At 37.0% G+C, this 21,447-nt stretch overlaps 1 protein-coding gene across 6 annotated transcripts in view; it reads right to left on the reverse strand.

Moving 5' to 3' along the window:
• The window catches only part of LOC106075437 (gamma-aminobutyric acid receptor alpha-like), a 95,235-nt gene that overhangs the window by 4,017 nt on the left and 69,771 nt on the right, over nt 1-21,447 (reverse strand). For 5 of the 6 annotated variants that reach the window (XM_013236372.2, XM_013236373.2, XM_056039609.1 and 2 more), the window contains 6 exons: nt 19,215-19,282; nt 18,183-18,403; nt 17,388-17,470; nt 14,410-14,550; nt 5,006-5,158; nt 1,533-1,750 (listed from right to left, as the gene is read on the reverse strand). In XM_013236372.2, coding sequence (XP_013091826.2) covers nt 1,533-1,750; nt 5,006-5,158; nt 14,410-14,550; nt 17,388-17,470; nt 18,183-18,403; nt 19,215-19,282 — 884 coding nt within the window. The remainder of the gene's footprint in view (nt 1-1,532; nt 1,751-5,005; nt 5,159-14,409; nt 14,551-17,387; nt 17,471-18,182; nt 18,404-19,214; nt 19,283-21,447) is intronic. The other variant, XM_056039612.1, reaches the window with a different exon arrangement.

Genomic DNA, 21,447 nt, shown 5'->3' on the forward strand with positions numbered 1-21,447 from the left:
CGTTATTTTCCCTCCCTAAAACAAGTCTTAGTGTTATCTTTAAAACTATACAAATGATTTACTAAGACATCAAAACTACTAAAACATTGCCCCTTCACTTCACCACGAGCTGTACAGTGTTTGAAGCCAGAATTGGTAGATACTGTCTCATATTGATCCTAGTTGACTGTTGGCAAATAGAAAAAAGGATGATGAATGGCCAGATCTTGAGTCACACATCCACTCAAATGGCCATTAGATGGCCAACATTACAAACATTTCAGTATCTGACTAGCGTAGAGCCGACATATTGTAGACTCTATTGATACAGCATGGGCAGCATGAACAGGACCTAATCTAGAGGCATTCAATGGGTGAAGATGAAACTTTTTGTTTAGATCTAAGAGAGGACTGAAGAAGATAAATGACCTGACCAATATTTTCTCTGGTAGGTACTGTATACAAGATGTACTTTCTAGTCAACTATTGGCAGAACAGTACGTCATTTATTTCATTGTGATAACTGTATGGCTTAGAACAGTGCTCAGTGAGTCGAAGCTTTTAAATTAATCTTTGAACAGGGCCCCTCGCAGTAAACAAATACATGCCATACTTGTCAACTAAAGTCCATCGTGGGGGGTGGGGGGCGCCCTTAGGAAATTTGAAATGACTCAAGCTAACTGTGCACTTGTTATAGCTTTCTGGTCCTTTTATTATACAGGTCAATTCATAACGACAAATTGTCTCTTTCATATAGTTCCAAGCTTAAAAAAAATTCTTTATCTCAGGTACAATTATTCTCACGATTTCAGTTTGATTTATCTTATGAATATCAATATATCGTGTTATTACAATGTCCATGTTAGTTTACAATCACATCCACTTGTTATATTACTAACAGAAGCCTCTTTCAAAGAGCGTTGATTGACCTAATAGATAACATTTATTTTGTATTGTTAGGGCTCTAAATGTGAACAAAAAAAAGGGATGAAGGCAAATATTTTTACTACAACGAAATAACCCTGTCCCCCCAGCCCCGATAGATAAATAGCCGCTATTATTTGTGTTTATGCTCATTTAAGATATCAAAGTTGTAATAGTCCCTTACAAAAATAGATTGCATTACAACAAATCAATTAAAAATAAATGAAAAGCTCTAGGCACCTCCTCCATTATTCAAACCTAGCTCATTTTGTGTATGTGTGATCCAAGAGTGCTAATTGTTAAAGCAAAAAGTTCATAAGTCTAGTTTTGTTGTTAGTTTGTTACTCAGTCATTTTTTTCTAGCAGTTACAATATTTCTGGCATATTTGTTATTTCCAATGTATGAAAAAATATTTGCAGAAAAAATATATGTAGAAAAAAATTTCTGTAGAAAAAAATCTATGTAAAAAAACAACTATCGGCGACTATCGCTTTTCTATAATTAATTAATTCTGTTTTCTCCCTAGGCAATAACTTCCTCTAAAGCATGCAGTAAAGAAGCCAGTAATGTAGGCAGTAAAGTAGGCAGTAAAGTAGGCAGTAAAATCCCATTGTTTGGACTGATTTACCTCGTCCTCAGAACTGTCCTCGTCACTGGACAACATTAACGGCTCCCCTGTCCCGTACTTTGTGAAGTAATGGACCACAGCGAATTCGATGGTGGTTGCTATGGCGAAGACAAAACAGAGGGCCACGTACACGTCCAGGGCTGTGATGTAAGAGACTTTAGGTAATTGGCTTTTATTCTCTATGCCTAAAATGGTCATGGTGAGTACCGTCAGAGATCCTGGACACACAGGACAGCAATATTAATGAGATTATTAAAAAACTCTAACAAAGTATTAAAGTTTATTAAAAGTTTTTTTTTTTTTTTTTACAAATCAAACAGGAAAATAAAACTAAAGTGCTATTTAACCTTACTTAGGCCATATTAGAATATGCATCCTCATTTTAGGACCCATCAACTCAAGAAAACATTAAGAAATTAAAACTAACGCAAAATATAGCAGTGAGAAGTAACACACGAATATTCACATTTGATTAGAGTAACAGTAGTAACACTTTTAGTAAAATCACTCAATTTAGAGACACTTCAGGACAGAACAAAAAAAAAGTAAAAGTAGCAATAATACATCAATCACTGAACCATAATTTAAAAATTTAAAAAAAGTAATAAATACTCAGAAATAGGCAAAAATAAAAAAAATATTTCTTATTCCATATGCTAGTACTAATTCGTACAAGTGCTCCTTTTTCCCTAGTGACATAAGAGAATGGAATAGATTGGAATAGGCTAGATTGACACATGAAATGCATCTCTTCTGAAAGTAAAGTTTGATTCTATAAGATAAGTAAGATCAGGGCGAAAAAATACGTTCATGATTATTAACTTACATTTGCAATGTCTGAATAGTTGAACTTGTAGGAAACAGTTGCTCATGAAAACAGTAGTAAAGTTTCTGAATTTCCTTTTCTATCAACTAAATAAAGTTCATAACAAGGGCTATTATTTTACATCTCTCCCCCTCTCTCTCTCTCTCTAAATATATATATATATATATATATATATATATATATATATATATATATACACTCTAGAAAAGATAATCCTATACTCTTAAGCGAGCAATTCTTGTATGTATGTATGTATGTATGTATGTATATATATTTATATTTATATATATATATATAAATTTTATTTCGAAAACGGCTCTAACGATTTTCTTTAAAAGTTCATGGTATGTGCATAATAGTGAGAAAAAAATTCTCAACTCATTGGCCACATCGGGAAAACTCGAGGTCGACCGTTATATCGGTTTGAAAATGCCTCATTATCGAAAAATTAGTTTTGGCTAGAATGTTTTATGAATGAAAATTTTCCATGACGTAAACGGGAAAAACGCTGCTTACGTCACTAGGCTTACCGCAGTACACTAAAATATTTCTTTGCAAACAATAACGAGTTCTAAAGAATCAATAGACCTAATGAAACATTTGCGCACCATCTTAATGTAGATTGATTTATTATAGAACTATGAAAGAAAAGTAATGAAATTAAATGTGCCGATATATGATTAGTTATTGTGTTTTGAGTGCTTAATAAGTTGTTTACACTTTAATTGTGTAGAGCGGTGTAGATACCTTTTACTTTGTTGTTTATTTTGCTGGTGACCTCCAGCTGTCTCGTTCTGAGGTTGCATGCAACCATGTGCTCTCTTCTATGTCAGCTAAGTCAAGTTTGCGCCATAAGCTGGTCTTTTAAGGGTTTCGGTGTTACGTCAACCACTTTTTAGCTCACCAAAAAAAACACTGCCTTTGGCATGCGTTCGTCTAAGATTCGTCTCCCATATAGGATACTGCTCTGTCCAGCGTAACTGTCGGACTTAAAGAATTCCCTCTATACAAAGGCCGCGGATACACATTTGAGACCAAAAGAAAATTTGCTGCCGAGGACAGACGCAGACGCTAAAAGAAAATCTTAATCGAGCATCGCGGACAATGGTTATGCTTGCCCTGGATGTGGCAAGATATGTAGGTCACAGCTGCAATCCTCATTAATTTTCGGACTCTAAGACAAGCCTTATTATTATTATTATTTTGCTGGTGAATTATTACCATGTGTTCATGCTTCAGTGTCTACCTCTCCTGTACCAAAACAAAGGAACTGGTCATAACACAGCTTCTCTACGCCTTACTTGCTCACACTAAACATGATATCCATCTAGCGGTCAACGAGTTTGAGTACACTGCAGCCTCTTTTGATTTAACTATAAACCTCGGTAAAAAGCTTGGAGTTAGGGCCAGGAGAGATCTGAATGGATGGATGTGTAAAAGCAGGCCATAGTACCACAAGGATGGATGGATGGCAAAAGCCGGTATGAACTTCCTATAGTCCGACTGTCAGGCTGGGCAGGGCACGTATCCCGTATGGGTAACGAGCATATTGTTTGGCGTAACAGAGGTGCCCCACGGAAACGTTTCTTTAGAAAACTAATGCCATGATTTAAGTCTAATAAGAAAAAATGCGCCATTTTACTTTGTCACTAAGTGCATGTTTTACCCTATAACGTAGAGAAGTTACATTGCAAAGACTTTCTTCCAAGCCAATAATAGTAAGCCTACAATAGTTTTACGCAAAAGATAGATTGTAAAACTATAAGACGGACGTGAGCTGTAGTTTGTCTAGACTGTAGGAGGACTTAAAAGACTTTAAATTTAATCGACATGTACAATTAGGCCTACAATTAGAACTAACAGAACACTAAAACAACTCTTCAGATTAGTAGTCTTTATCCGATCGTTCATTTTCGTAATTACAAGAATATTCCCAAAATGACTTCGGGTATATAACCTTCCGAAATTATTTAACAGAGCGAGGTTCGGCCACCTGGTACAAAAATATTCTCAAAATGACTTCGGGTATATATCCTTCCTTAACAAATTATTCATCCGAGCGAGGCTCGGTCACCTGATATTAATAATAATAAGGCTTGTCTTCGAGTCCGAAGATTAACGAGGAATGCAGTATTTCCCGTGAATACGCAGCCTCAGCTTTGACCTATATATTTTGCCACATCAAAGGGCAAGCATAACCATTGTCCGCCGGTGATCAATTACGATTTTCTTTTCGCCGTCTGCGTCTGTCATCGGCAGCGAATTTTCCTTTTATCTCAAATGTGAGTGACCTCCAGCTGTCTCGCTCTGAAGCCGCATGTGCCCAGGTGCTCTCTTCTATGTCAGCGAAGGCAAGTTGGCGCTTAAGCTGGTCTTTAAAGGGTTTCCGTGTCAAAATATGACTGACTTCTATTAATATTTACTTTGTGTCAAATAAACATATATCTCAGTAAAATTATAATGCAGTAGTTGTTATGTATATTTAAGCAATAAAGATATGATTAATTCTAATTAGTATCAACGGCTTAATGTTTTAGAATTAGAAAGATAATTCTAAAATTAAAAAAAAACACTTCTACTTCATAAGTGTTAAGTATTACTTCGTTGACATTTACGCCTATTAAATTGAATGAAAATGGAAACTCACCTAACGCTATTCTGTCAGCTGTGGCCTCTCTGTTGATCCAGAAAGACACCCAGGACAGAACGACTAGTAGACAACAGGGCAGATATAAATTAATTAGGAAATAGCCAGCGTGACGACTAAGTTTGAAGGTAACACACAAAACAGAGTGTAGATCTGAAGACATGAAGTATATATTAATTAGCCCACTTAATGAATTGATACATTTTAGTTTGAAAGAGAAAAAGGCTGTTACAAATCCTATACTCTTGAGCGAGCAATTCTTGTATGTATGTATGTATGTATATATATTTATATAAATTTTATTTCAAAAACGGCTCTAACGATTTTCTTTAAAATTTCACGGTATGTGCTTAATAGTGAGAAAAAATTCTCAATTCATTTGCCACATCGGGAAAACTCGAGGTCGACCGTTATATCTGTTTAGAAATGGCTCATTATCGAAAAATTAATTTTGGCTAGAATGTTTTTTGAATGGGAAAAAAACTTGACACCGCTTGTGTCACTAGGCTCACTGCAGTACACTAAGACATTTCTTCGTAAACAAGAAAAAGTTTTAATGATTCAATTGGCGTAATTAAACATTTGCGCACCATCTTATTGTACATTGATTCATTATGAAACTATGGAAGAAAAATAATGAAATTAAATATCTTTATTTATGATTAGTTATTGTTTTTTAATTCTTTATAAATTGTTTACACTTTAATTGCGTACACCCGTAGGTAGCTTTTACTTTGTTATTATTTTGCTGGTGAATTATTGCAATGTGTTTAAGCTTCGAAGTCTACTGTCCAATACCAAAACATAGGAAATGGTCATAACACAGCTTATCTATGCCTTACTTGCACAACCAGGGCCGGCCCTAAAATTTGCGGGGCCCTATGTGAAATGGATTGCGCGCGGACCAGTAAGGGTAGGGATAAGGATAATAAGTGAAAATAAAGATTTTGTATTAGAGAATAAATTCGTATCTGAATTACATTTTTATTAAATGAAAGCTGACGATGCCATTTTTTTTATATCACGCGTAGGACTGGCGTTTACCATATTGATTTTGTCTTTTTAAGGAAATTTTTACGAGTTTAAGATTTCCAGGAGCTCCTAGAAAACAAGGAGACCACGGGAACCTTATTTAATTATAATGGTTTAATTTAATAATTTACACCTAGAATTAGCGCGGGGCTTTTTGAACCTTTGGGGTCCACTGCGGCAGCATAGACCTAAGGCTGGCCCTGATGATATCCAGCTCGCGGTCAACGAATTTTCATCACACTGCTGCTTTTTTGGTTAAACCTATAAACCTCGGTAAAACAAAAGTCATGTTCCAGAAGTCACCCAATAAAACCTACTCACCCCAAAGATCACCGCGCATAGACATCACTTAAAGTGGTTGATAACTTCACATTATCTAAGGGAGCATTGTATCAAATGACGCATTTCTTTAAAGAGAGGTTGATATGTGATCATGGATAGTCGTGCTTTTGGAAACCTCCAAGCGAAAGTGTGGCGAAATAAATCGCTCCGCCTGTCTACAAAAATCAGTGTCAACAAGTGATTCTCTCAACTAAGACTTCTTGAACGACTTCACCAAAGACGCAATACAAACAGCGATATTTTTGCAAAATGATATGAACTTCTTATAATCCGACAGTCACGCTTTGCAGGGCACTTATTCAGTATGGGGGACGAACATATTTTCGGCAATCTTTTTTTTTTTAATAAGCTGAAAGGTTGTCGGAGTAACAGAGATGCCTCACAATAACGCTTCTTTAGAACACTAACGCGATGTTTTTAAGTCTCTTAGAAAAAAATGCGCGATTTTACTTTGTTACTAGGTACACTATAACGTAGAGATTTTGAATCACTTGATGATTCTCACTAAAGCCATAATAATAAGGCTTGTCTTCGAGTCCGAAGATTAGTGAGGAATGCAGTATTTTCCGTGGCTGCGCAGCCCCAACTGTGACCTACATATTTTGCCACATCCAGGGCAAGCATAACCATTGTCCGCAGGTGGTCGATTTAGATTTCTTTTCGCCGTGTGCGTTTGTCCTCGGCAGCAGATTTTCTTTTGGTCTGTAATGTGTATCCCGCAGCCTTCGTGACTGACCTCCAGCTGTCTCGTTCGGAGGCCGCATACAACCAGCTGCTCTCTTCTATGTCAGCCAGGAAAGTTGACGCCTAAGCTGGTCTTTGAAGCATTTCCGTGGGGCGCATCTGTTACATCGACCACCTTTTAGCTCACACACAAAAAAAGACTGCCTTTGGCATACGTTCGTTTCCCATACGGGATACGTGCCCTACCCAGTGCAACTGTCGGACCATAAGAAATTTCTCTATACTGTCCATACCGGCGTTTGTAGTGCGGTACTGCCACCGTATGTCCATGATGGAGCGCAAGCATCTTTGGTGAAAGCACTCAAGAAGTCTTAGTTGTTTTCTGTAAAGTATCCATAATGAATATATTTATTGAATATTAAATGTCAGAAAGTAACCATTTTAGAAGTTTCACTGCAAAGACTTTCTTCCAAGCCTATAATAGCCCAATAGTTTTACGCGAAAGAAGCAATGTAAAACTTTACAACGTGAGCTGTGGTTTTCTATAGGCCTACTGTTGGGGGGACTTTCTATTCTAATCGCCATGTTCAATTACATTGAGAACTGACAGAACGAAAAAGCAACTTTTCGGATTAATAGTCTTTACCCGATCGTTCATTTTCGTAATTACAACAATATTCCCAAAATGACTTCGGGTATATATCCTTCCTTAACAAATTATTCATCCGAGCGAAGTTCGGTTACCTGATATTATACATAAATGAAAGGTATAAAGGGGAGGAATACATTTTTTCCCTTTTTTTTTTCTATTGCACACACACACATAATCTAAATTTTAGAAATAAATGCCTATTACAGCTACTTTGTTTTTTAAAAAGGCATTTTTTTGTACCCTTGACTGGAAATACTCCTCTGTGGGGGCACCGATAGAGCCCCATGCAGGGTCCGAAGCATGTTTTTGGTTTGTGCTAAGAACTAAAAAAAAAATATATTTTCTGAGTTTCAGCAGCGCAATCTCCAGCTATTCTTCTAATAACAAAAGTGAAGGTCATATATTTCCTTTTGACTGCAATATACCAATATTGTAATACTGTAATTCTTATGGAATTTGGTTAATGTAGTTTTCCTTAAGCTCAATTCAGAACCTGAACCCCTCTCTGGCTATGCTTATGAAATTGTAAGTTGTAATTTTGAGTCTTTTTTAAGAAGTGAGAGGATGAACGTTAATCCCTCTACGCTCGAGAACTTCACCTTCACGGTCACCTATCCCTTAGTGACCTAGTCTATTGGACAGTTGGGGCACCACGCAAAATTTGTCAACCGTCTATCCATTCAGCTGTCTTTTGCCTTGGATAGAACACTCTTTCAATGGCAGGCCCGTCAATTCACAACGCTTTCTCTTTCTGTCTCTTCTTATTTTTCCTGGTACTGTTCCTGGAAGGAAGGTCTTTGCGAGACACGAAGACCTGTAGTATGGCCAAAAAGTTTTAGTTTGCATTTTTTTTTACAATAGTCATCGTGTGGTCAAATTGCTCTTCGTTTGTGATGCGGTCTTTAAATCACATTTAAAGACCGCATCGTGGACGTAAGTCACTGTATCTACATTAGGTTTTTTTAAATATATTTTTTTTTATATTTACACTCTTGGACTTTGGTAACTGTAGTTTTGCTTTAGTTGTTTTATTTGGGATCTCGTGGGTCTGAGCGTCACTCTTCCAGGAATTAGTTGACTGTAGTTTGTTTTACTTTTTCTCAGGCTGTTGTTTGAGGTCTGGTATATTGACTTTATTAAATTAGCCCAACGACTGAAAGGAAAACAAATCGCATTGCAAATTATGTACATAAATAAATACATTTGAGAGACAGTGATTAATATTTTTTTATGGTGCATTTGTTGCCACAAAGTCCAAAGGCCTCTTAGTCACTAGACCAAATGGAAGAACTTCAAGGGACCAGAAATGAGCTATGGCCATGTACCAATCCATTGTGCTTAGATCAACTGTCAAATAGATGAACATCTCATCACAATCGTTAGGGCAGGGTCGCACACATCTTCACAACAATTAGTTATTGACAACATCCACGTCAGGCAATGACACCAGCAACACTTTCAGCCCGACATGTCTAGTTTGTAGGGTAGGAAGTGGCTGTTGATAGCTTCTACTTCATTTCTTCTAATATTCATGCGGAAAATATTAAAACCTACATCATTACATTTGTTATCTTGTTATTCCTACATTTGTTTTGCTTTATTCTATTGGAAGTCGTTTTATTAGACAAGACGCGAATTAGCTGAAATTTAGCATTATACTTGAATTGCACTCAATGTCAACATTCAATTCGACAACTTGACCTCAGTTAGAGGTACCCAACTTTTCGGCCTGCAAGTGGTTTCCTCCCAGCAAGCAGCTAGCTTCTAGTTGCAGTACAATATAAATAACACAATTGTATTATTATCAAACTGTAAGAACAAACATCAAGAGAAATGCCGCTAGAAATGCACTAATTAAAATTTCTATGTCGAAAAAAGATTGCCCCTAAAGATATTCAATACAGAATTTACGGATTTTATTTTCACACTAAATCCTTTCCAACTATTCCATTAAGAAGAGATGATCACCAAATAAATCTCTTCGCTTTTTCTTTTTAGCTCACATCTTCATTTAAATCCTGACACTAAGTGTGTGCGTGTGTGTGTTGCTCTGCGTATACGTGTTAAAGCGAGGGTATGCATGTGTTTAGTGAAACATTAATTTGATAAAAATCATGGATTTCTCATTTCCTTTGTTGGACGAGTGTTTAACTTTGTGACCGTCAATCTACAGGGTGCACTACAATGAGATTTTCAATGAATGTTCTTCCATACATCTCCCACCTTTTTTTTTCTTTCCTTCTGTTTCTCTTTTTTCATTTTCCCACTTCAATTATTTTGCTTTCTAGCCTCGGTGTACGTGTTTGTTTTGTATATTCCTAAACACTGTCGAATTCTTTGGCTAGGGGAAGACATGATCAGACATAAAAAACACGAAGTAAAAATACTGTTACGTATCTCTCCTACTATCCAGGCTCTTTTCAAACTGCCCCACACGATACAACGAACTTAAAGAACCTCACAACTCAGGGCTCCAAAGTAACAGTAGCAATTTAATTTCAAATACATTACAACACTGTACAGTTGGCAACAATATCACATTAACTGTCCAAAACCTAGCCTTGCTCCGTCTGACTTCACACACCGTCTGTCTCTAACTTCGCCTCGTACTGGTCACATTGCGAGGTAACGAAATCCAGTCGTTCTGACACACTCGCTCTTATATAGTGTCTCTATTGGCCTTCTAGAATCGGATGGAACGTTCTTGACCACTCAGAATGATCACAATCGCCGTGACTTGCGTGCGTAATATTTACACACAGGTCGTTGCCGAACTGGCGTGTACTGTCACTGGTCACAGTTGACCGATCGTCCTGCACTGGGGCGATTTGGGTAGGCTAAAAAACACAGCACTACCCCCATCTGTGTCACCACCAGGTTTACAACACTGTCCCCTCTTTAGATCTGTCCGTCCCGGACAGCATCAATCTCATGACATGGGATGTGTAGTTTCATCGCTTCAGGTGGGGGTCGATCGGTGGGGGTGACAGTGGGCTTGCCTCTAGAGCTAGACGAAGCCATCCACGTGGAATTCAGGAACTGTCGCTTTCGTCTTCTCTGCCAGTTGACCTTCACCTGGTTGCTCTGACATCGTGGTCGCATCGCCATCCTCGAACCAGCCAACGTCGCTTTCTTCTCCAGTCGATCTTCATCTTGTTGCAATGACGTCGTGGTTGCATCACTATGCACATTGGGCTCATCAAACGTCGCCTTCTGTCATTCTGTACTGCGGGCAGCCATTTTACACATGGGGAGTGATAGGATGCCAGGGCCGGTGTCACCAAAACCATTGGCCTAACAGGTGGTTTCAAATGGTTTTCTCGAAGAGGACTTTTGGGATGGGTTTCAGGTTCACTGGAGGTGAAATTATGGGACAGGTCATCATCTTCAGACTTGTATGGAGGACATGCTTGTGGGGCAGGTTGATAACTCTCCACACGCAATGGTCCCTCTTCTTCGGCATCAGGCTGCGCATCAGACTTCGGTCGACTAGTTTCAGCAGCGGACCAATCGTCTGTTGGGTTGAGACCTTTTCGATTACTTTCTACTTGCAAGGGGGTCTCTGCTGCGTCATCAGGTTTCGGTGGGTGTTCGTAATCATCACCAGGGCTTATGTCGTTGATCTTGACCTCTAGACAGACATCTGCAGGTTTCAAACCTCGCCGGTAGCTTTCATCATGCAAATGTTCTTTAACAGCTTCATCAGGTTTGTACTCGCTGAGGATATCGCAGCAATCATCACATTTCTTCTCATGGGAGCTACTTTCGTACGGCTTGCTATTAGAGTCACAGGAAGCACCATCTTCACTAGCATGGCCATCGTATGTGAGTATTTCGTAGCACGGGGTTTCTACCCCCTCGTTCAAAGCGTTCAGCTCGGGGCTCGTCACTTCTTTCACTGAAGTGTACATCTGTTCTACTCTGGCACAGGTATCTTTCTGTAAGTCACCCTTCCACACATTCTGAAAGTCAGCCAGCATCTGTTGTTGAAAGGTGATCAGCAGCTGCACTACATCGGGTTCTAACTCGAACAGGTAGGTGTCTGGATCTTCACCTTCTTCAGTTAGTTCTTCTCTAAGGCGTGCTTGCAAGGTTTCTTTCTTTCCTATTGCCTTCAGCCCTCGATCACGGAGTTCTCGTCTCAGTTCTTTCAATTCAAGTTCGTTCAGCAGTTTCAGAAGAGCCATAGTAGATCGGATCCCACTTCTTGACACCAGTGTTACGTATCTCTCCTACTATCCAGGCTCTCTTCAAACTGCCCCACACGACACAACGAACTTAAAGAACCTCACAACTCAGGGCTCCAAAGTATCAGTCAATTTAATTTCAAATACATTACTAATACTGTACAGTTGGCAATAACATCACACTAACTGTCCAAAACCTAGCCTTGCTCCGCCTGACTTCACACACCGTCTGTCTCTAACTTCGCCTCGTACTGGTCACATTGCGAGGTAACATGAAGTCCAGTCGTTCTGACACACTCGCTCTTATATAGTGTCTCTATTGGCCTTCTAGAATCGGATGGAACGTTCTTGACCACTCAGAATGATCACAATCGCCGTGACTTGCGTGCGTAATATTTACACACAGGTCGTTGCCGAACTGGCGTGTACTGTCACTGGTCACAGTTGACCGATCGTCCTGCGCTGGACTGGGGCGATTTGGGTAGGCTAAAAAACACACAGCACTACCCCCATCTGTGTCACCACCGGGTTTACAACAATACGTTGGTCGAGAACAGAATATAAAAATGTCCTAAATAGAGATCTTCAAAACACACACGTAGCTATAGGTACAACTTAAAGTCCACGTGAATGATTGGTTACATGTACAGCTCAAAGTGGTTCCGATTTATTAGGCAATTACCGAACTCATTGAAGCTACTCATAAAGAGAAAACAAATGTGCTTGTTAGCGTTTTGAACAAATCAATGGTTGTTTCATTAAGTCCGCTTTTAGTTCTTGTTTCCTTAAGTATTGAAAAGTGAAAGTAGACATGTACACTTGGTGGTGGCTGTGTTATGTTTTGTAGAGTTATGTATTGTTTGGTTGAGTTGTGTATTGTTTTCTTGAGGTGTTTGTTGTTTTCTTGAGTTGTGTATTGTTTTTTTGAGGTGTTTGTTGTTTTCTTGAGTTGTGTATTGTTTTTTTGAGGTGTTTGTTGTTTTCTTGAGTTGTGTATTGTTTGGTTGAGTTGTGTATTGTTTGGTTGAGTTGTGTATTGTTTGGTTGAGTTGTGTATTGTTTGGTTGAGTTGTGTATTGTTTGATTGAGTTGTGTATTGTTTGTTTGAGTTGTGTATTGTTTGTTTGAGTTGTGTATTGTTTGGTTGAGTTGTGTATTGTTTGGTTGAGTTGTGTATTGTTTGGTTGAGTTGTGTATTGTTTTCTTGAGGTGTTTGTTGTTTTCTTGAGTTGTGTATTATTTGGTTGAGTTGTGTATTGTTTGGTTGAGTTGTGTATTGTTTGGTTGAGTTGTGTATTGTTTGGTTGAGTTGTGTATTGTTTGGTTGAGTTGTGTATTGTTTGGTTGAGTTGTGTATTGTTTTCTTGAGGTGTTTGTTGTTTCCTTGAGTTGTGTATTGATCCGGTGAGTTGTGTATTGATCTGGTGAGTTGTGTACTGTTATGGTAGGTCAAGTAATATTCTGGTGAGTTGAGTATAGTTCTGTGTCAATCTGGTCAGTTGTGTATTGATTCGGTGAGATCCGTTTTGTGCTGCTAACATGCTATCGTGTGTCAACTATTAAAAGAAATAGTTCAATAACAATGATGAAAAAACAGATTAGAAACTAAACTTTGATTCCACAGTAGAACGTATTAAAAATTAAACAAAAAAAATTTTAATACCAGTAAAAAAAGAGAAATAAGGATAGAGACACTGAAGGATTGACTCCAAAAGAAAAAATGAACTAGGTCTTACTAGAAAAGAATCAGAGAGAAAAAAAATTCGGATCAACAAATAGAGAGAGAGAGAGAGAGAGAAGGAAAGAAATCATTACAGAGAATGACAATGTGACTTCATTATCCATCATTCAGATTAATTTTTTACTCCTTAAAAGTGGTGCAAGGAAGGTCGAATCTAAAATACAAAAAAAACGAGAACAAAAAAAACCCAGTTAGTTCTGGTACGTACAAACCAAGTGACCAGATTTCTCCCAGTATATTAAGTATTCAATGTAAACAGTTGTATGCTAGATGGTACTCTTTGTGCTTCGCAATTAATTTGTGAAAAGTTAGGGTTAGCGTTAATTGTTTATCGTACATAGAATTGGTGTCATTCTTTATTCATCCAAAGAGGATCAATTCGGACTAGGCCTATGAATGATTCAAACAATCAGCTAAAGCTTTGGCTTATATAATTTTAGATAGTTTGCATTGTCGCATTTTTTCGTCCAGAGCAAGTGGGAGGATTAGTGAAATGTCAGTCAGTCATCAAGACTTAAATTTTTATACATACATATATATATATATATATATATATATATATATATATATATATATATATATATATATATATATATATATATATATATAAATGTGTGTGTGTGTGTCCCTTCAGTCGGAAACGTGTATAGATCATCTCATAGAAATGTGATGCCTGGGCATTAGCTATGGTGGAAACGATGTCGCCCACGCAGCAGTTCCTTCCCCTCCCCATCTAACCAATGAATGTAAGAAAATAAACACTCACCCCCTTTGACAAGCCTCGTGTAATTGGTGAGCGGGAAACCAACAAGGTCAAACTGTGATAGCCTTAGGTCAGGCGCTAATTCTATAGATTTACTCTGACCATATCTCCAGTTGTATTCAACATCTTCGATGGAGTAGGCAACTACAGAGAGAAACACGTTTTTGTACAGAATCACTTCTTGCTTATCTTTATGAAGGAAAGTTCCAGAATAAATCATGAGCAATGCCACTCCCACACTCATACAGTCACAAATTGTGCGAAAATTTGAAATGTGATTAAATGAAAATACACATCAAAATGAGCTTACTCCTTCACTCTAGTGGACATATGTGAAGTGATAGGTTAAGACAAATACAATGAATTAGATTAGATTTTTTACAGTGGGAATGAATATTTCCTTAAAACAAAAATATTACAATGATAATTTTTTGTTAAAAAATCTTATGTTTTATAACTAAAGATACATATAAAAAAGATTCTTATTAACTGAACCCCCCCCCCCCAGTCATATCACATTTAAAAAATGTGGAAATACCATGAAATACAATTGTTGGAAAACAAACATCATACAGGGAGGTGACAAGAAATCTTCAGCTATCAGTCTTCCGTGTTATTATGTGGGTTTTTGGATGTGTCTAGATAATGATAAGATCTATGTATCTGATGTGTCTAGATAATGATAAGATCTATGTATCTGATGTGTCTAGATAATGATAAGATCTATGTATCTGATGTGTCTAGATAATGATAAGATCTATGTATCTGATGTGTCTAGATAATGATAAGATCTATGTATCTGATGTGTCTAGATAATGATAAGATCTATGTATCTGATGTGTCTAGATAATGATAAGATCTATGTATCTGATGTGTCTAGATAATGATAAGATCTATGTATTTAATGATAAGATCTACATATCTGATGTGTCTAGATAACGATAAGATCTATGTATCTGATGTGTCTAGATAATGATAAGATCTATGTATCTGATGTGTCTAGATAATGATAAGATCTATGTATTTAATGATAAGATCTACGTATCTGATGTGTCTAGATAATGATAAGATATATGTATCTGATGTGTGTAGATAATGATAAGATCTATGTATTTAATGATAAGATCTACGTATCTGATGTGTCTAGATAATGATAAGATATATGTATCTGATGTGTGTAGATAATGATAAGATCTATGTATTTAATGATAAGATCTACGTATCTGATGTGTCTAGATAATGATAAGATCTACGTATCTGATGTGTCTAGATAATGATAAGATCTATGTATCTGATGTGTCTAGATAATGATAAGATCTATGTATTTGATATGTCTAGATAATGATAAGATCTATGTATTTGATTGTTTTAACCCCCCCCCCGAAATGAAATCCCCACCCTCCTCAGGGGGGGAGGGGGTGGAATTTAATGACTGATTTTTTTGCATAGATCTTGATATTAAACCATCACTGGCCCCAGCGCAGTCAAAGGGGGTTTTGAATTTAAAACCCCCTACCAGGGGGTTTTGCAGTTAAACCTCCCTCTTCTATAAAACAAAAAATGAAAATCGATAATCCCCAAAATTCCAAGATCACAGCTAAGGGGATTTCGATTTTAAAAACCCCCTCCGAATTTTTTTTTTACGATAAAACCCCATCTTCAAAATAAGACGAAAGTATCAGTCACCAGATTCTATGAGCGTAACCTAGAGATTTTTTTACCCCCCCCCCCTCTTTCCAGCGGGGTTTGAAGCTAAAAACCACTTATTCAATAAAAAAAAAAGCAAATCACACACTCTAAATTCTATGAACGTAGCCAAAGGAGGTTTTGAGTTTAAACCCCCCTCCAGATGGTTTTGAGTTAAAAACTCCAGTTAGGTCCGAAGCTAAAAACCACCTCTTCAATAAAAAAAATTATAAAATTACAAACTCAAAATTCTATGAACGTAGCCAAGGGGGATTTTGAGTTTCAACGTCTCCCTATTCAAGCCATACTAATGCTCAGTTCAACCTGTTTTGTCTTCATCCTAAAACGATTTAAGAATTGCAACGTATAGAACAATATCAGAACTACCGGCTTGTCCATCGCGACGAGAAACAATTCAGTAGTAAATTTGGTGACAGTTTTGATAGCGTTTGCATTTCTTTGTTTGATCGATGTATGGGCCGCACTGACCAACGTGTACAGGAAATAGTTTTTTTTACGTCAGTATTTACAGTGAATCTGATATCACATAGGTATGGTGGGGGGCGAGGGGGCACCAATTCTTTATTTAATATTCTTTGTAATCAAAAAGTTGAAGTTACGACTTTGAGCCATAAGTGGCAACTTGGACACTCACCCACCCCCACCCTTCCTGCGAAACATCCTGCGGGCGCCCATGATTTTATGTTAGTATATTTAATAACCTCCGTACAGAGCCTCATCTCAACCTTTTGCTGTGTCAAATCTAAGTTTACACTGCGCATGTAAGGTGTGCACGCTATTAGGAATGGAGATATTCAAATGTCTATGTCAAGACGACTAAAGTCTTACCTACCCAAGACAGCTGACGACAAGGCCACTTATTTTGCATCAATCACATTGCATAGCCACTAACCAATCGCTAACTTCTTCTCACCATCACCATAGAAACACACACACTCACACCATATAAATAGAGACAACAGTGTAAAAAATAAAAGCTTATACTGAGTGAAATTGCTCATTGTTAGTAGATCTAGAGTCAATTTAGACTAGCAATGATACATTTGTTCGATTGCAAATATTTGTATTTTTGTTTGATGAAACTTTCATGTTTATAGTATGTTCAGTGCACTGGCGGACCCACGGGGGGGGGGGGGGGTAGTAGGCGGTAGGGGCAATCGCACCCCCAACACGACCGAGTATAAGTAAACAAAATGCTAAGCAGAAAATGTATTCTTGCAAAATAAAAATGTTACAAAAAAAAAAAAAAATTATAAAATGTCAGATTTTCTTACAACTTCCAAACATCAGTGGGCAGTGCTGGATGTCCATTGGGAAATTTTCCAGATGCATTCTACAAGTGGCCTGTATGGTCAATCTGAAACAACAATTTGTTATATTAACAAAATTACTTTGACTTAGAGTGAGAGTGCTGTAAGGCTACTTAACCAAAAATCTTGATGGTACTAACATTGATTTGACTTTTTGTCTTTCTCGAGGGAACTGCAAACAGTTAGGAACTAGGAGTCACTAGTTTTATAAGAGAGGCTTTTGTGTGTATAAATAAGTGTTTCTATGCGTTTGAATCACTCTGTGTGTGTGTACCTGTCTGTGTATGTGCATGTGTCAGTGGAAGAAAGTACTTTTTTTATTGCAGGAGAGTAAAAATACTATTATCGTCATGTATTATGGTCATGTATTATCGTCATGTATTATCGTCATGTATTATCGTCATGTATTATTGCTATGTAATTATTTGACTGACACGACAATGACAAAAAGCCAGACACAGAATATCTACTACTACGTTAAAATACCCAGTTTTACTCGGAGTCGAACAACAACCGTAGCCCCGCCCCCATCAATCTTTAGTTCTTTAAAGAATGTTAAGAATGTTGAAAAAAAAAGTCAGAACTTATTGATGACCTGCTAATTTGTTTCATTTGTACGAAAATCCTGTTGAAATACGTTCAACCTAAAACTTTCATCCCAGAATGAATGCAACGACGTGTCTAGCTAAGCCAACCAACTCAACCATCTCCCCCAACGACCAGACACAAAGTACAACATCGATACAGCCCCATCAATACCTTTGTGAAAATAACACTGTTCCGTTGGCCCCAATGCGTAGAAATCTATTATGGGAGGTGATGGCGTGAAGATAGCTTTTCTGACCGTTATAGAATACGGTGTCGGGGTGCCAGATTCGTTCCAGTATTTTGATCCCTAGGGTCAAGTTTTCTAGGGATACATTCATAGCTAATCTCCGATCCATCCATCGTTGCCGGAAGTAGCAGTCTAAGGTGTAAATCTGGTGAGAAGTAATAGTATTTCTTGGGATATTCTAGTTACAGACATACATAGACACATACACACTGTGGTTGTTGACACAGTCACACACAGACACGTAAGAATTTGAATTTAAGCAAACGAGATAAGTCTTATTTAATTAGTAACAATTCTTTGAACATACATATTGAAATAGGCTGACATATGCAGCGTTCACAGTGTTACTTTAAAAAATAAAAGAAGTGGTTCTAATATACCGAATGGCCTCCGAGATAGAAGTCTTCATACGCCATGTTTCTCAATCAATACATGTATTGTAACTATTTGTAACTGTATTAAGATCTATAACACCAACAACCTTACTATCTACCTATCTATCTACCTATTCTATCTATCTATCTATCTATCTATCTATCTATCTATCTATCTATCTATCTATCTATCTATCTATCTATCTATCTATCTATCTATCTATCTATCTATCTATCTATCTATCTATCTATCTATCTTAGCCAAGACTTATCGTCATAGAGGGCCTAGACACTGACCTGCAACGTCGCAACATGTGGGCAGTGGAGACTTTCTCAAGTCTGTACTACGTGGCAACGAGCTATTGGTCTCCACTGCCCACAAGTTGTGACGTCGCAGGTCAGTGTTGAGTCCTACTATAACAAATGGTCTCGTCTGAGCTATGAAATGAGTAGAAAACATTGGGCATTACTAACATAGAAACTAAAGCATACATCTTATGATACATTTATAAAGTTTTACAGTCAAACAGAATTTCCATTTGTTTAGCCCAATAAAAAATATCTTATCTTATCTTATCTTACCATGTCTAATTCAGATATTGGCCCCATAGAACGTAAGCTTAAATCAGCGTTGACAACAACTGCTTCACCTGTAAAGAAAATTAGTTTATACATGAAAGCATTTAATTTTATATGGTTATTTTAAGTCATTATAATCTTTTTGGGCTAGAATAGTACCTTTATAAAAATAAAATCAAACGCTTTAACACAATTAGCATTATTAAATCATTAGAATATTAAATAGCTTACAAAATATGAATTCCATGCTTTTATTTCACTATACAGTATACAAATGTTTATAGAAAGACACTACTAAGAAAACGTATTTAAATGTCATGTTCTGTACAAGTTATTTTATTCGTTTAGAACTTTTCGCATGTTTCTCCCTCACACGTGAGTATAATATAAGAAGAAGTGCTGGGAGATAAAGAAGAAACAAAATCTAGTTTGGAAAATTTACATGAATAACAATCTTATACTCTTTAGCAAGCAATTCTTGTATATATACAAAAAATATATAGTACCAGGTGACCAAGCCACACTCGTTTGAATAATTTATTGAGGAAATATATTTACTTATTTTGGATCTGGTTAAGACTCCCATTCGAAAAGTTGCTTTAGTGTTCTTTTAGTTCTAAATGTCAATGTACGTGGCGATTAGAAAAGAAAGTCTCATAAGTCCCCCTAAAAAACACTTCGGTATGGACAGTATAGAGACTTCTTATGGTCCGACAGTATGGGGAACGAGTGTTTGCAAAAGGCAGTCTTTTTTGTGAGCTGAAAGATGGTAGACGTAACAGAGAAGTCCCACAGAAACACTTTTAAGACCAGCTTAGGAACCAACTTGCTTTAATTGACATAGAAGACTGCGGGCGGCCTCAGAACGAGATATCTGGAGATTTTTAAAAAAATGCCGCGGGATACACAAAAGAAAATATATGAGCGAGGATTTTTTTCGGTGGTGGGGTTTGGGGGTTGAGATTCATATAAGATTCATTAAAATCTCTCTTGAATACTACAATTGATTTTCGTATCAAAAGGTCCAGAAGTCTAATTATCAATAAGTACCTCGTTGTCCTCGCTTAGTAGCCTCAAATGAATTGAGAACCATGCCAGATAGTAGTTTCATGACTTGCTATTGGACACATTGGAGCAAACGCTTTAAGAACTCGTGCGCCAAAGTTAATTAGCACTCGTGATTCATTTAAACTCTCTCATGTTAATGAAGATATTTTTTTTTATTCTAACTAACCCGCGTGACGAAAGTGGAAAGACTTTTTTTTCTTTTTGACGTCATTCTGAACGATTTCATCAATAAAAATACTTCGATTGATCGTTGGGTTAAATTTTTTGTTTGAAAACAATGACAGATGATATATAGTATTGTTCTTTTTTTTTTTTAGGGAATAAAAAATAAACGCCTAACTATTGTTTGAAATCGCTCTTCTGAATTCTATTACATCTAATTACGGTCCAGAAGCTCCATTATCGATTTTCTTTTACAACGGCTATAAATGCCAATTGTATATACATATCACGCACACATTTTAGAATCGAATTGTGATGCATGTTTATTGAAGATCTAGGATTGTGTCGTCATTTCGTTGCGATATTACTTTTTCAAGCAAAACAAGAACATGGCTTGAATATTTCTTATTCTTGAGCCGATCTGTCGGTGGGAGAGGGGCTCTGAGTTTGTGTAATAACACAAACTCTCTTTGTAATCTTGTTTTAATATAAGTTTATTTTCCTTACGCTTTCCATTTATTTCAAAATTGTGCGTTGTCTTTAATCTTTTAGAACTATTCTCTTGTTTGTTCTGTCTAACTAGAAAGTTGAAGTTAAAATAATCCAGAGTTCTATATCTGGAAAATCAAAACTTCAATTAAACATCTTATCAATGTACATTTATTTGATAAATATCGAGGTTGTTTTGTATTCGCTTGGAATCCATGTTTTCAATAAATGTGAATTTAAAATTGTAAGAGCCTGGACAAAAGAATTATCGCGAAAAGATAAGTTAATGTGAATTTGTTTCTACATTTACAATCCTCATTACGTATATTATTTTATCATACACATTTAAATCCACCACAGTTCTTGCGAAATAATGAATAATTATGCGTTGGATGTGCGGCTATGATGTACCGTGTAAATATTATGTTCTCCGTGACGCAAGAAAAGGCCAGACTTTGGAGCTGTGGTCTCAGGCAAAACGATGGTATTTACCAAGAGACCACAAGGGCAGCTATTC

Source organism: Biomphalaria glabrata, chromosome 8, assembly GCF_947242115.1.
Source record: "Biomphalaria glabrata chromosome 8, xgBioGlab47.1, whole genome shotgun sequence".
Classification (NCBI taxonomy): domain Eukaryota; kingdom Metazoa; phylum Mollusca; class Gastropoda; family Planorbidae; genus Biomphalaria; species Biomphalaria glabrata.